The sequence below is a fragment of the Grus americana genome, chromosome 1 (genome assembly GCF_028858705.1).
Source record: "Grus americana isolate bGruAme1 chromosome 1, bGruAme1.mat, whole genome shotgun sequence".
Classification (NCBI taxonomy): domain Eukaryota; kingdom Metazoa; phylum Chordata; class Aves; order Gruiformes; family Gruidae; genus Grus; species Grus americana.
The window spans coordinates 1,495,213-1,511,785 of NC_072852.1; the positions used below are offsets into that span (position 1 = coordinate 1,495,213).

At 48.1% G+C, this 16,573-nt stretch overlaps 1 protein-coding gene across 2 annotated transcripts in view; it reads left to right on the forward strand.

The window, feature by feature from the left end:
• Window positions 1-16,573, forward strand: part of AHCYL2 (adenosylhomocysteinase like 2) — a 109,266-nt gene that overhangs the window by 76,717 nt on the left and 15,976 nt on the right. For both annotated transcript variants that reach the window (XM_054823358.1, XM_054823444.1), the window contains exons 3-6: window positions 8,368-8,511; window positions 9,214-9,314; window positions 10,049-10,151; window positions 11,011-11,105. In XM_054823358.1, the coding sequence (XP_054679333.1) occupies window positions 8,368-8,511; window positions 9,214-9,314; window positions 10,049-10,151; window positions 11,011-11,105 (443 nt within the window). The remainder of the gene's footprint in view (window positions 1-8,367; window positions 8,512-9,213; window positions 9,315-10,048; window positions 10,152-11,010; window positions 11,106-16,573) is intronic.

Below are 16,573 nucleotides of genomic sequence, written 5' to 3' on the forward strand. Positions count from 1 at the left end.
TGGTCTTAAAGGTCTTTTCCAACCAAAACGGTTTATGATGCATAAAAAGGGCAGCACAAGAAAGTCCTGAAAATAAGTGTCCTGGTGGAAATTGGTATTTTTTTCCTTACAGGAAGGAGTGCAGCCTTGAGAGAACGGCTGCTAGAACTTACCTTGACTTTGAGTGAAGGAGGAGAGGCTGCCCGGCACTGCGCAAACAGTCTCTAGAGTTATTCGGCAAATAAATCACTGTGGCCACAGAGCGCTGAGGAAGTTCGGTGCCACCGCGCTTCCCAGCACGTAGGAACATCACCGGCCTGTTCAGTAAAACGTTATTCCCCCAGGTGGCACCTTTAGCTAAATTTACCCTAGTCCAGTAACACCCAGTGGGACCAGTTTCATACCTCACCTTCCAGTGTCCTCTTTGTGTCTGAATACGTCATTAAGTACCTTTACTGTGCTGGAGACCTTATGTCCCTTCAGGAGTTGGTTAGGAGGATGGTGTCTTTCCAGGAATAGGGAGAGGTCATCAGGGATGGTCTCAAATTGTTCAGGATAGTCCATCCGGGTTCCTTGGCACTTTGAGGGGATACTGCTTGCTACTTGAAATGTTACAGCTCTTGTCCTAGCTGAGACCATCCCAGAAAGGAATTTGAATCCAATTCCCCATCCCTCAAGGAGTCTTAATGTATCCGATCCCCTCCTGGTCCTGGCCCCTTGAAGATGGCACAGAAGAAACCGGCTTCCAACGCAAGGCTACAAAGAATGGAGATGTAAGCAACTTGAAACCGGAGGAGGTATTGTTCCTCTGTTCCTTGTGACTGTGAAGACAAATAATCAGGCCTTTCTGGTGACATGTACCAAAACTCAACGGTGAAGTACCATCAAGACCTCTCAGACAGGTGTTCAGGTTGGTGGCCAAGGTCTGGCTTTATGCCAGAGCCATGGGCAATAAGGAGCGTTCACGCTGAGGCTCCACCACAGTCCTTCATTCAGTCCCTGTCCACAACATGGATGGGTTTTTTGGGTACTTGGCAGATCACAGTGTATTTGAGGAGAATCTGGGTAGATATCTGGTAGTTTGGAGCATCAGAGACCGTGAGAGCTCAAGGGTGCATCCTCTCTGACCTTCTCAGCTAGATACCTTGCATATAATGAAGAAATAATTCTGCTTTGGGGTGGATGACATGCTATGAGCTACAGTTGGGTTTTGGTTGCAGAGTTTGCTGGCCATGGACAAGTCCCATTCTGCACACTGAACGCCTGTGGCCGAAAATCAAATCTGAAGGTAGTCCACTCCCATCTGCTTGTATGAAGGTGTTTTTGGCCATATCCCACCTTCCGGCTGCATGGCTGCTGTTGAAGGAAGCAGGACAAAGCCCATGGGCTCACACAGGGCCGTCCAGTTGTGTGCATGGATGGATGTGAGCTGAGCTCTGCCACTCCGGCCAGCCCCAGCACTGGGGACCAGTTCCTCGCCTGTTTTATTTCCCAGGGTGGATGTAGCTGACACCTACAGCTGAAACCAGTGCCCATCTGAAGCCCTAGTAGGTCTTGACTGTTGAAACTTTAGAGAACATCCTTGTTCTTGTGTCCATCCTGTCATCGTTCGTGCCATAATCTGTTGGGAGCAAACAGGATAAAACCTCCCACGTATGATGGATGTGGGTTCGTGTTTTTCTCTCGAGCTGTCTGGAGAAGGTGTGCAGAGCACCACGTGAGCGAGCAGCAAAGCATGGAGTGATCTTCTCTGCCAGCACAAGAGGTGAGCTAGATGCCATCGCTAAAGGGAGACAGCAGCCGTAGTGGAAGGTTGAGGAACCAGCAGAAGCTTGAGAGGTTTAAACAGAGACATTTTAGCTCTGTTAAGTGTGGAAAGCTTCTACAAACACAGGATCCGGCTCCTGGCTGACTGCTGCAAAGAGACGCTGTGCACAGAACTTGTACCTAAGCCTAGGTCGTGGGCCAGAAGTCTTCCTGACGTAGGGATGGAAAGCCTGCTTTGTGATTCTCTACTCATTCCCCTGATTCGCAGGATTTCAGAAATAGCTGGGACACGACCACGCTGCGACAACCCAGTAGGCTGAGGGAGTGTTACTGGTCCTGCCCATCTCCCGTTCCTTCTGGGCGCAGTGTCTCTCAGAACCACAGTCGGAGCGGATGACTGAGCAGATCTATACGAAGCAGCTTTGCGGCAGTAGCGTGTTGCCCATAACAGATCGTTGCCTGTGTGCTACGTGAAAAACACGATGAGGACCTGCAAGCTTTTCATATTTTTCAGCAACCCAGGCTTAGGAGAGCCAAGGTAACTGGTGGACGAGGCTTGGTTATCCCGTCTTCTCTGCTCCTGGCAGAGGCAGGTGCTCATCTCCAGGAGATGCGACTGCTGGAGGTTGTGATCTGATCCTGGGCACACGAACACCAAAAGCCATGAACAGTCTGATGGCTTCACCCTGGTTCCTATGGAACGAGTGACTGATCTTTGTCTCCCTTCCTGGCTCTTGAGTTTCTTCTTCTTTCATGCTGCCTTGCACGCTTGGAGGAACCTCCAGAAGCTTGGAGGAGACCCCCAAGGTTGGGGACAACCTGGGTGACCCACCGGCCCTACAGTGGCTGCGTTCCCATGCAAAGGGCTTTTAGGAGAAATCGAGGAACAGTGCACGCCGTGTCCTCTCCAGGAGGACATCAGCCCGGGCTTCGTTTGCACTTTGTAAGCCACCTGGATTACGTTAGTAACGTTATCATCCTGGGTAGCATGTTTTAAGCTGACATCAATGATTAGACTTCTCTAATACAGGTCTGTGATTAATATAACATTTGTACAGGTTTCACAACTCCATCCGATATCTAATCAGCAAGGTATATTTTATGACTGTCATTTTTAAAGACTAATAGGCTGATTAGCCTGGCTAATGTCATGTTTGCTCCCCACTCACAGCTGAAAGAACTTAGACCAGCTTTGGGGAATTCTCCTCTGCCGCTTGCACTTAGCATCTTCTGCTAATCAGCAATCACAATTAATTAGCTTGTGAAAGTATTATATTTCCCTCCTAATGAAAGCTGCTAGACTGACAGTCAAGACGGAAGACTTCTGTTCCCAGGACGGTTGCGGGACGGGTGGATAAATCCCATTAATACCTCTCGATGTGGATCTTTGTCATTCTCCTTTTAGGGCTGAGCAGTAGCACAGTCTAAACAACCCATTAAGGCCTCCTGGGATGGGAAAGGCTGGAAAAGAAAAAGCGTGAGGAGCAGAGAGATGATAATGGAGGGGAAGAATCATAGAACCATTTAGGTTGGAAAAGAACTTTAAGATCATCCAGCTCAACCGTTAACCCAGCACTGCCAATCCCACCACTAAACCATGTCCCCAAGCACCACATCCACACGGCTTTTAAATCCCTCCAGGGATGGGGACTCCACCACTGCCCTGGGCAGCCTGTCCCAGGGCTTGACAACCCTTTGGGGGAAGACATTTTTCCTATCTCCAGTCTAAACCTCCCCTGGCACAACCTGAGGCCATTTCCTCTTGTCCTATCGCTTGTTACTTGGGAGAAGAGACCGACCCCACCTGGCTACACCCTCCTTTCAGGGAGCTGTAGAGAACGATCAGGTCTCCCCTCAGCCTCCTCTTCTCCAGGCTAAACACCCCCAGATCCCTCAGCCGCTCCTCATCACACTTGTGCTCCAGAGCCTTCACCAGCTTCGTTGCTCTTCTTTGGACATGCAAGAGGTACGCGGAAGTCCCAAGGTTTGGAGGTGGTGGGCACGAGTGAAGAAGTGAGCAAAACCCAAGCAAGTCTTCCCGGAGATGTGCTTGGTGGGAAGGCAGTCGTCCCAGCATCTCTGCCCAAAATGATGGGGAGGTGCTGGTGCCCTTTTAGTGACGCAAGAGAAGCCTGGGTGTGGAAACAGCATCTCTGCAAACAGCCTGTGGTTTCTTGCTCTTCCTGCCCATCAAAACTGGAAGAGTTCCATCAAAATCATCAGCTGGTCTCCAAAATATGTACAGTCTGTGAAGCCGTGATGTGGGGCAGCGTACTCCAAGATGCGATGCGTCGCTAACTGGGCTTTGCTAGAAGCAACAGTGGGAAAAATGAGGATGCTGAGGCCCTGGCAGAGGGTGCCCAGAGAACCTGTGGCTGCCCCTGGCTCCCTGGCAGTGTTCAAGGCCAGGTTGGATGGGGCTTTGGGCAACCTGGGCTAGTGGAGGGTGTCCCTGCCCATGGCAGGGGGTTGGAACTGGGTGGGCTGGGAGGTCCCTTCCAACCCAAACCAGGCTGGGATTCTATGAAAAACCAGCAGACGTTGTTGAACGTGAAAACTTTATCGTTAGGTTACTGTAAAGTACTAAGAATGAAAATACTGAAACAATCTGTGCCTGACTTTTCAAATTAGAAGTAAAAGTCTCTTACCCATAATTTGCCATAAGCCGCCAATTTTCTGTAATTGTTCTGTTTAATTTAAAACGAGTAATTTTTCTCACCGGGGAAATTAATTGTTTTCTACGCCGTTTGGGAGTGGTTTACACGCCCAAGGATGCGCCGTGGCGTTTAACAGCATCTGCTATTGCAAACCAGGGAAAGGCACCGACCTGACAGCTCGGCTTTGGAGTTGAGGGGATGTTTTGGCGTTGGCACTGGGCAAATCGCTTAAATTTTGGTAACTGCTCTTTCCCTTTCTGCAAAACTCGGATAATTGTTATCTGCTCGAACAAAGAATTTTGGGGATCAGCTGGTTTATATCAACCCAGCGCTTTGAATACTAAAGCGCTCAGCGTCGTGTATTACGCACCGCACACGCGTTATGTGGGCGTTGAAATGAGATTAGAGCAGTAATATCTTTAATTAAAGGCGATTGACTTCATCCTCATGCTGTTTCATAACTTTCGGAAGGTTGTACAGAAAAGAAACGGAGCAGGTTGCCCTTTTTTTTGCCCGTACCAATGCCAATACTACAGGTGCGAGTGGATCTTCATCTAAAATATTAGCAAAGCTAAACTTTGCTGGATTTAGGCTCTGACCTGGTCTTTGCTAGGTTAGGCTCTGACCTGGATTTTGCTGGGTTAGGACGCGGGCTGCAGGTGTCTCCTTTCCCCCCAACATTTTTCCACCGGATAACAATGCCCGAGATCTGATGCTGTTTTCATGTCGTTCTCCTTGAAATAATGCCATTTATATTAAAATAGTATGGGCCTCTATGGAATGCCAAGCCCAGTAATGAAGCTTTCATTAATCAACTTCTGGGTGACTTGAGATGGTGTTTAGGAGACGATCTATCCTGTCAGTTAATTGGATATTTCTAGATTACAGGTGCTAGGAATCCTTTCCTTTCTGTACTTGTTTTTCATTTTACAGGAAAGCAAGGGCAAAATTTACTATTACATATTAGTACGCTATTTTCCCACACTAACAATATCAGTTTAATTACCATAATGCCATATGCACTGCTATATATTATATGTATGCAGCAGTAAAGAACCATCTGCACATGAAAAACCGGCTACCATCTAGGTGGGGTTTTTTGTTTCTAAAAAAAAAAAAAATTACTTTTCAGCCCCCAGAACCGAGATCTATGGTTTTAAAGAAACCTCTGCACAGATTAGCTGTCTTCAAGGAAATAATCCTCCTCTAACTAATTAATCCTTCTGGAGTCCTTGATATACAAGAGCTTGGTATTATATAAGGCGCTCTTTTGTTATTAAGCCAGGCTCCCGGTCCTTCAGCGGCCGCTGTGGGATCGCGCGCACAAATTCAGAAATACATTGCCATCGGCGCGTTGTTAGCAGGGTCGGACTTGCCTTTCGCACCCCGCGGAGGACGGAACCTTTGCAGAGAAATTTCAGCAATGCATAATTCTCCTCCGTAAGCGGATTAAGATCCGAGCGGGTCTTGGGGAGCCTGGCACGCCGACAGCGGCAGCGCTAAGCTTTTTTTCCTTGGGACCATTCAAGCGCTTCACGCGAGCCAGAAGAGAAAGTAATCAGCTTGCTGGGTGCTGCAGGAAAGGCAAACCCATGGCCGTGCTGGGGCGGAAGGGTTTAACCCCTGGGTTTGGGTTTTCTGGCGTGAAAATGTTAACAGAGCTGTTGAAATGCTGGGTGGAGGGGTGGTTTGCCTTTACTCCAAGTGCTCTGAAGGGGCTCTCGGTATCAATCTTCACTTGAGGTCCGGATGCCTCTGGAAAGCTGCAGCTCTGTGGGAGCGCTGGTGGGTGGCGATTAGACCATGGGTTCAACCATGCCGTTCTTCCTGTGACACTGCGTAAGAAGCGCTCGCCCTTCGTGCTACCAAATTCCTTTGGCACAGAATTGGGGTACGAAGTTGGGAACCTGTCCTGACTGTTGGGTAGAACAGCTCCCTTGGGTGTTTGGTGTAGATCATTCCCTCTTGGAGACTGTGCCTGGGAGAGAAGCTCGCTCACGTGCGTAGCAACACATCACCCAAAGCCAGCAGCTGCTGAGTTTGACTACGCAACTTTTCCTAGGTAAAGATTTAACCAATTCTTTTCTGGTGTCGTGAAAGAAGGAGAGCTCGTCATCGTCTGTGATGCCTTCACACATGCACGTCATTCGCTAGCGGTGCATAATATTGGCCAACTCCACTGAGGCTGTCATGGATAGTGCTGTTCTACAAAGGTGGTCCTCTTCTGCTGTAACAAGTAATTTGATGCCAGGTCTCTCGTTCATTTTAGAAGTACCACATGAACTGGAGAGTAAAGACTTGGGGTAAAACTTCAGGGCGATTTCACGAGGAATGGGGGATGACCATGTGGATGAGGCTCTTGAGTTTGGTCCCAAGGTGTGGCTCCTGCCAGAGAGGAGGAAGAGAAGGATGTGGTGGTAGTGGTGATGGTGGTGGCGAGGAGCTCAGCTGGACCAAGAGGCCTGTGCTCCAGGTGCTTTGTCTCTGGAAAGGCAAGAGGAGTGATGCTTTCTCATTCATCTCCAAGCCTTATGTGTTGCTTTGCTGAAAAGATGAAAGAGGTCTGGTCTCCCTCATGGGCTTTGCTAGAAGATGAAAGGAAAGAGGTCTGGTCTCCCTCGTGGGGCCAAAGGTGGCACAAATAGTCTCTTCAGCTGATCCTGATGAGGTGGAAGCAGAAGTGGTGGCTGATTCATCGCGGCTCAAATTGAAAACGAACTCTACGTGTGATTTTAGTAATCAAAATAAATGGGGAGGGGGATTTCTAACTCCATGAAGGGCTGTTCAGTAAACCTCCGTGTGTCTGCCATAGACTAGTTGCCTAATCAAAAATTTGGAGGACGTTGATAGGAAAGGAAGACAGTTATTGGTAGCAACTGTAATTAATTCTGTGTTCACATGCACCTCCCCGCCCGGTACCATCTGAAACAAGAAGCATAATCTGATTCTGTGAGACCGTGTGTTCGTTATCCCCTGTAGGCTCCTTACTACGGGGAGAAGTGGTGCCATCTTTCTTCCTCTTCTCTTACCAAAAGAGCAAGAGGGAAGAGGGGTTAAAGAAGATCCAGACAGGCAAAATATTAAATACATCTCCAAGTGTTTGTTCTTTATAATAGAAAAGAAGGAAAAAAATCCAAGGGCTGGATTGAGCTGTCTGTAGATGTACAGAGATGTTGGTTGGAAGAAGCCACCGAGGTCACCTTGTCCCCCTGCCCACTCAGAGAAGGACGTTGCCAGCACAGTCAGGTTAGCCATGGCTCTCTCTAACCAGTTCCTGAAGTCCTTCAAGGATGGAGAGCCACCACCTCTCCGGGCAGCCTGTGCCAATGTTGCGTTATCCTCCTGATGAAGAAGTTTCTTCCTACCATCCCATGTGAGGCTCCCAAGCAGCAACTTGTGGCCATTGCCCTTACTGAAGAGCGTTGAAGTCGAGCAAATCCAAGGGCTGGGAATACCACCACAACTGAATAATGACAACTTGCGGCCTCTGCCACGCCGTTGTTTAAAATGAAATAGGGTCTCGTATCTATCCTGTCTTAAATTACAGCTCTTAATGTTTTGGAAGTACTCAAAACATTAATAGGCATTTTTGTTGGCTATCTGAGAGCTGTAAAGGCTTCACATTTGGGAAGAGAGATGGGAGAAGGCCACAGAGGAGCTGCAAGGCGTGAGGAGATGAGCCCATGGGGGACACGGGCAGTGCTGGAGCTAATTAGCTCCGGTGCGGCGTTGCTGTAGAGGTAGATGAGAGTGAGGAGGTCGTTGCAGGTAAAAGCTGACTGTGGGGAAATGCTCGTTGTAAGGAGAAGAGGAGATGCCAGCTGAGGACAGAGGGAGTTGGCACGTGCACATGGAGAAGCACGTCCGTGGGCACGTTCAGCAGATCATCTGCGCCCTTCCACTGCAGGTGGTTTGGCTTTAGGGAATATTTTGTGCTGTCTCTGACCTCCTTTTCTTCCTCCAGCTGCCTCCTACACAGACAGCTCTGACGATGAGACCTCCCCCCGAGACAAGCAGCAGAAGAACTCCAAAGGCAGCAGCGATTTCTGTGTGAAAAACATAAAGCAGGCAGAATTTGGGCGCCGAGAGATTGAAATTGCTGAACAAGGTAAATGGGGCAGGTTCCTCAAGCTCCATGTTGTCCTAGGCTGTCTTGTGGGGTTCTTCCTTCCCCCCCCAAATCCTCTTCTCGCGAGGTTCATTATATCGGTGATTTCTTGACGCCGTTCCTGTTAGAGACGGGAAAACTTTTACGGGATTTTGTGGGATGGAGAAGAGTTACAGGGTTATGCCGTGTAGCTCCAACCAACCAGCTACTGAAGGACTACTCTATAGTCGAATGCTTTTGTTAAAATCAGTAGAAAAGATTGAAATCTATCAAATAAATTAGACGACTTTGGTTTAGCATGATCATCTCCAAAAATCCGTAGGGAAGGCAATGTGGTGTTCAGGTAGATGGAGGGACATTGGAGAGGCTGAGCAGAGCAGCGAGTCCCAAGTCCTCCTCAGTCTGAAGCAGATTTTCCTCCAGCCTCACCTGGGCATTCACAGAAATTTGAAAATGTGATGATGCTACATCCTAAATAGTAGGGAAAATAAAAACTTCAGAGGGTTATTGGGTTCTTTTCAGCTGTGCTATGACTTACGTGACCTCCTGCTCTCAAGGTTTTTGCTTTTTTCGAAGGTGCCACAGCTGTACAAATTCAGAGGAGTACCAGCTAGCAGGGCAAGAAGCGATGCTGGCTGTTCCTTACGTGCTCGTCCCTCTTCCCGTCGCATTGACGGACTTCTTTTTTATTTTGCCTTTCAGAAATGCCTGCGCTGATGGCTTTGAGGAAGAGAGCTCAGGGAGAGAAACCGCTGGCCGGGGCCAAGATCGTGGGCTGCACGCACATTACGGCGCAGACAGCTGTAAGACCCCGTCGATAAACTCTAGACAGGGATTTTCCACCGCTTAACCTCTAAAACAGACCCCGAGCAGTTAATACAGAGATACGGTCTCCGAGTCCAGCGCCTTACACCAAGAATGGTCGATTTTGTGAACATTTCTAGATAAACAGAACCTGTGCTCCAAGGTGATGTGATGGATGGATCTATAGGGCGTTGCTTGAGTAGCGATAACGAAGGAAATCGCATTATCTGCATGGTGTAAGCAGGAGGATGTGGTGCTCAGGGATCAGTGCAGTTCCACAGTTCAAGAGCTGTGATTTCTCCTCCAAACATGGGACAGGAGTGCTTTCTCCTGACTAGATTTGGGACTTTGCTGAGTGAAATCTGCATCTATATATATTTATATACACCCACCCACCCACACATATATATATGCTGCATATAGAATATACTTTGAAGTTCTCATTTACTTCTCCATTTTAAATTGTAAAAAAACCCAGTAGCTGCAAAATTGTTTTCTGCGCAACTCCCCAACGACCCTAATGCTGCTTAAAACCAACTTCAGATACCTCAGAAGCTTTCCCATAAACAGCAAATAAAACCCCCAGGTGTATCTTGCTCTTTGCATTGTATATTGCTCTTTGCGTTGTATATTGCTCTTTGCATTGTATATTGCTCTTTGCGTTGTATATTGCTCTTTGCGTTGTATATTGCTCTTTGCGTTGCTCTTTCTGATTATTTTTTTTAAAATCCAGGTCCTAATGGAGACTCTTGGCGCATTGGGCGCGCAGTGCCGATGGGCTGCGTGCAACATCTACTCTACTCTTAATGAAGTGGCTGCTGCCCTCGCCGAGAGCGGTAGGAAACTTCACCCTCTTTGTTCTTTCTGGTTTTAAAAAGATTTCTTACTGTCCTGTCATGTTTAACTCATTTACCGTGTCTTAATAGTTTTTTTTTCCTTCATGCTCTTCAATTTAGAATAAATCTATAGGAGGTAAACAGCACAAGATCAATCCCTTCCAATGGTCTGAAAATCTTAGAATGATTGTTCTCTTGAGGGTGAAAGTACAAATGACGGTGGTGCACATTATTAGCCATCAGGGCCGTGGGAGCCTGAAAGTTATTTTGCAAAAAGAAACTAACTTAAATTTAATTTGAGTTCTGTAAATTGGGGTCGTAACTTTGGCTAAGAGGTGTGAGAGAGAGAGAACTGGGAGATGCATTAATTTAAATCCTGTTTTACCTGGGAGAACTGGGAGACCCAGGAGAAGCCAGACCCACTGACTTGCCCGTTACCTGTTCTTGCTCACCGGAGCAGAATAGTAGTTGCTCATGAGTCACAATACATTCAAGTAAATTTATGGCTAACGAGCCTAACAGGAAGGTAGGACGTCTAACTTGCAGTGAAAGCTCGATTTTGCAAATAAATGTTATCGTTGAGAGCGCGTTGCCCTCCTGTGTGGTGGCTGGAGGTTTTTCTTGGGGGGAGAGGAGGAAATTAGGAAGGCTAAAGCTGAGTCCTATCTGCTGCCTTCAGTGTGTGTCTTCAATGTATATCTCTGAAGCTTCTTCTAGAAGGTAGATGTTGAAAAATCAGACTGCAAGCAAGACCGCAGTGGTGTCGGGAGCCCGGTTCATCACGCGTGGACGTAGGGAGAGCTGATCCCCAAGGGATTTGCTAAGGCTGTGTTAGCACCCGTCTCCCTCTCTGTGCCAGGGTTCCCCGTCTTCGCCTGGAAGGGAGAATCCGAAGACGACTTCTGGTGGTGCATCGATCGCTGCGTCAACGTCGAAGGATGGCAGCCCAACATGGTGAGACGGGGCCGACTGTAAAATGCTCGGCGCGTGTTGCAGCATGGGTAGCTCCCATCTAGAGAGAAGGAAGAGGGTTTAGTGCTGGTCTGTGCTTTCCTCCTGAATTTAGACCTAACTTAGCAGTTAAGGCTTGGTGTGAACACAGCCCTTTCACCTTCAAAGTGCTTTACAATTAACAGCACCATGAGGGAAGTTAACTTGTCTCGGTCTCTCAGGTGTGAGGTCGGGGAAAAGGTGGGTCGACTGACTTCTGCGCGGCTATCCACGGATGTAGGTCGTGCCTGCTGAGCAAAGTTTTGTTTAAATATTTTCTAAATAAGTACGGCTGTGTTAGTGCAAACTTTATAGGGTGCTTAGTTTGCTTCCGGAGCAGCTTGCTACAGTTTAAACCAAACTTATTTAATTGAGCCAGTAAAAAATGACTCAAAATCCGTATGTTCTGAAAAGCAGTTGCATTCATTTTTACCATATTTGATTAAATTCACAGCTTTGGGTGATGGGATTTTTCTTGTCTAGGCAAGGCTTCTGTTTTAGAACAAAAAGTAGATTTTAGGGGATGTCCTTACTGTACGAACACAAAACCTCAGGTAGCCCGAGTCCATACTTTGCTGGTTTATTCTGTCTTTGTTTCAAGGGAAAACAGAGAACCCTGAACTAGGCGAGCGGAATAATTTACAGCTGTCAAATGTGCTGTTTTCATCATGCTTCCCGACAGGTTTTGAGCCCTGGAGCTTGTGATCTAAATTAGCCAAAAAATAATCAAAGGTGGAAGGTAGGCGTGTATCTGCTTTGTTTGTTTGCCGATATCAGCTTGTTTGAGGTGGGTTTTTTTGTCCCTTCCAGTCTGCACCTGCTCAGTTCCTCGCTGTCGCCCTTAAAAAGAATCGTGAATGTCAAAAAATCCACCCCCAAGCTACGAGTCTGAGTCTAGACATGATAGAGGATTTCTTCTTCTTTTCGAGGAATAATTTCCCATCGAAAATGCCAGTAATTGAAGAAGTCAGCGTACCAGAATATGCATATTATGCTTTCCCAGGATCCGTTCAGACCCCTTGATTCTGCGACGTGTCTCTGTCCATCGGTGTGTTTTCAGACCTGCTTCTGGAGCACAGCAATAATTGCTGGGGAGCACCAAATGCGGTTCCCAAAGATTAGCGTGCCCGATTTTGGAGGTCCACGTTTTTAGAGACAAGAAATAGGATGCTGGGCGCTGAGCGAAGAACAGGTGTGGGAAGGATCCTCTTCATGGGATTATTTCAGAGGAGAGGAGCTGGCAAACTTGGCCGAAGAAGCAAAGTGAAATTTGCTTCTCGGTCCGTCCAGTCCCAAGGTTGAAGCGAGATGGATCTACGCTGCTCCCTGTGCTGATGGCAAATTTTTAGAGCATACATCATATTTTTTCTCTGCTGTTGAGACTGAGAATTTCCCCCGATATCCCGAAGCAAGGAGATACATCTCCAGGTTGTAGGACTGAGCCTGAGCTGCTGCTCCTGGCAGCCCGTGACCTTTGTTTAAACCCAAATTGAACTTCTTTTCCTAGAATCCCAGACTGGGATTCTAAATCTAAAACCTAAATCTAAATTCTTTTCATAGAATCCCAGACTGGTTTGGGTTGGAAGGGACCTCCCAGCCCACCCAGTGCCACCCCTGCCATGGGCAGGGACACCCTCCACTAGCCCAGGTTGCCCAAAGCCCCATCCAACCTGGCCTTGAACACTGCCAGGGAGCCAGGGGCAGCCACAGCTTCTCTGGGCACCCTGTGCCAGGGCCTCAGCACCCTCACAGGGAAGAATTGTCTCTTGTCTTGTCTTCTCTTCCCATCAACAAAATGCCAACGATACCTTTCAGCCTCGTTGATGGTTATTAGTGGCCGTACAGTGCTTTGAAGAGGTTCTGAGCAGTGCTAGATGTGTGATCAGAAGGGAAATTCTCTGTGAAAAGTGATTTCGTAACACACCTATCTCTGTCCAGCACGAAATAATCAATTTGGACTCTTATAAAGTGTGGAGTAATTCAGAGCATAAGTACCCAACTTGCTGATCCGAGATGAAAGTAGCATGCAAATGCATCTCCATTTCCAGGCTTCTACGTCTTTAAGCTCAATAAAGAGAAGTACAATCTCTATTTCTACTTAAGAGAAAGCAAAATGGGTGAAAGTGGTTCAGCAGCTGGCTGTTAGCCACGCTGACTTCATCTCATGGCTCGAAATACACCCCAGGAATCGTGTTTGGCCCCCACCGGTCCTGCGTCCAGGTAGGCACTGCAAGGCGGGATGGAACTGACTTTGCAAGTCCCGTGCAAATAAATAGGGATGTCTGACAGTCCAAAAATCTGAATATTCAATGTCTGGGCTTCCGTGTGGCACTTGTCCATGGGAAGAGTTAGCCACGAATACTGAGAGTCTCCAAAAAAAAAAGACACATTGGGTTTTCTGGTGGGAATAGCAGCCCTTTAGAGGAATGCTCTGGCTGGACAGCAATGGCTCAGAGGTTTTTTTCTGAAAAATACCGAATCTGCAGAGCTGAGGGTTTGGTTTCCTTTGCAGCGTAAAGTGATCTAGGTCCACGCTGCCGCCGGGGAATTTCGATGCCGCCCCCGACCATCCCTCCCTGCCATCTCCTTGTGTTTCACCAGTCGTGTTCTGCAGTGAGTTATTTTCAGCCAGGTTGCTGAGCTGATCCGAGCTGACTGTAACCGGCTTGTTCTTGGCGAGATGAACCCCACCGTGTTGCCTGTTGCCCCAACAGGCTTGGAAGGGGAACAGGGCGAGACATTTGGAGGCAGCGGGATCTTAGATGGGTTTAAAGAGGTTGTAAAATGGCACCTCGAGACACCAGTTTCTTTTGTGGAAGAGCCAGAGATTTTCTGCTGGAGAAAATGTGAAATGGGAGGACCGAGGGAGTGAGAAGTCACAGCCCTTCTGTGCAGACAGCAATGTGAAATTGGTTACTTGGAGAGAAAAGCACTGAGAGAGAAACACCTACCCAGGGGATATGGATACACCAAATCAAAAATCATAAAAATTAGGGGTGAGTACTACTGCGGAGGAGCAGGACTAAGATATCTCCCAGCGCTTGGGTCAGAGGATGGTCCCATCTCCAAAGAGAGGAATGTCCCTGCAGGCACAGGCTGATGGGAAGACGTTTTTTACAGGTGCGACCACACCAGCACGCTCTGCTCCGAGATGAAAGTGCCAAAATCAAGAGGGAGGTTGACGAACCGCACCCGGGAGCGTTGGTTTGCACATCGTGCAGGCAGCAGCGCCGAGAGGCGGAGCAAGGCTCGCATCTAACACGGCTGATTTTCTGTACAAAAAAAATTATTTGCATGTCAAATAAAGACTTCTTCCCCCAGGGGGGAAAAAAAAAAAAAAAATCTGCCTGGGAAGCATTCGAATGAAGGCAGATAACTTGTGTAAAGCTGAGAAAAACTGCAGGAATACGGGGCACATACCATGGCCTTTGCTGCTGGTTGTTTGGGGCTGCTACGTGAAGGTGACCTTCCATCAAAAACCAGTTCCTCCATTGATTTGTTGGGTGGAGGTTTTTTTTTCATCTCCTACCCTCCTAGGAAAGAGGAAACTGCCAACCCCCAGAATTCTCTCTTAGAAAGAGGATTAAGTGCCCTATTAAATGGGGATTAATGAAATGAAGACGTCCTGGGAGCCAGGCTGCTGAATTCCTACCTCGGCTGGCCCAGGAGAGCCCCTCAGCCCGCTTAACCCTTACCTGCCTCCGCTTCCCAGCCTGCGAACGGGAGGTTGGGTCTGGGGGTTCCCTGGGGATTCAAGAGTCGGGTCTGCGTGGAAGACGCGTGCTCTGGTCTGGCAGGACACCACGTGCTTTCCGGACATTCGTGGAGGAGCAGCTGCTACCCACAGCATTCGTCTTCAGTGGAAAATCCTGCAATTTAGAGGGAAAAAGGTTGTGATAGTGCGTAGCATTTCCAAGCAGCTCTTTGCCCACGGATGTCGGAGCGGTGGCTCCGTGCAGCAAAGCTCAGGAACGTCGTCTTTGCACCCGCAGTGGGGTTTCTGTCGCAGGAGCGTGGTGGGAGCTTTATGTTTTTCTGGGTGGCTGCAGATGCTGGAGGGAGAGCTGCAGACGCGTGCGGCAGAGGGTCCCTGCCGGGCTCCACCACCAGCCAACGAGCGGAGATGCTTCTGCCCAGGTTTGATGTTTGCGTTGTAGGACACCTGCACGCCACAGCAGTAGGTTAATAAGGGTTGGCTTGACAGTCAGAAGTCTTGAACGTTGGTGTAGGGAACATGCAAAGAGGGTGATGGTGGTGACGATGATGATGATGATGCGGTCAGAGGTCTTTGATGTTGGTGTAGGGAATACGCAAAGAAGGTGATGATGATGACAGGGAACATGCGAAGAGGAAGATGAGGATGATTCAGTCAGAAGTCTTTCACGTTGGTGTAGGGAACATGCAAAGAGGAGGAGAATGATGATGATGATGATGATGATAATAATAATAATAATAATACGGGGTCCTTGGCACTTCGCCTGCCGCTCGGCGAAATCTGCTTTTTCTTGAGACTGAGTCTCATTGGCGTTGCCACACTTCCCACCTTGCTTGGGCTGCCTGAGGCCACCTGGGTGGCAGGAGGACTTTGCATGTGTTTGGGTTTTATCTTTTCTTCTATCTTTTCTCCTTTCCCAGACACCTCTTTATGGTACCCCGGTGGGTCCCTCTCCGAGGTGTTCAGAGCTCAGCACCCCCCTTGGGTTTGGCCGTATGTTGAGGTGCTTTGGGGATGACCCAAAGTGGTTGGGATTGGGAGCACGTTCGTTACAAGGAAGGTGTGTAGGGCACAAACAACGAGTCTCTTAATAAACTCCACGGGCTATCACTGGCGGTGAGATTTTCTGTAATTATCAAAGGTTCCATACTTACAGAGGTAAAAATTAAGCCTTGGCTTAAAGTTTTTTGTTATCCTGGTGACACTCTAGCACCTGACAAAAATACCTGAATAACATTGAACCCACGCAAAGGCGTATCTGGATGTATGTGTTTAGACTTTCAGCAGCGTTAGGACTTCCATGTCCGCAGCCGTTACCGGGTGTGTTTCCACATGCTGGATGATTATAATGCCAGCAGAGAGAAGACAAGCTCGTAGACATCTCTTTTTCCCTGCAATTTTTTGATTTCTGCGACCGCATTGTTTTCATGTCTGTCCTTTCCGAGGCACTTGTTCAAAGGGCACCTTGACTTCCTCATCTTTAATGTTTTTATTAAAGCAGCAAGTCTCTGGCTTTCTCCTGAAGTGTGTCATGAGGAGGAAATGGGTGGCTCGGGACACTCGTGACCTGGTAAAGGAGAGTTTTGTACGTCTGAGTTTGAGGTTCAAAGCCCAATGAAATGGGCAGAGACTCCCAAGTTGTTGTCTAAAAGAGGTTCGGTACTTCCAATACGCACTGGTTTACGATGCGGTTGCGCTATAATTGGCATTAGTGGCT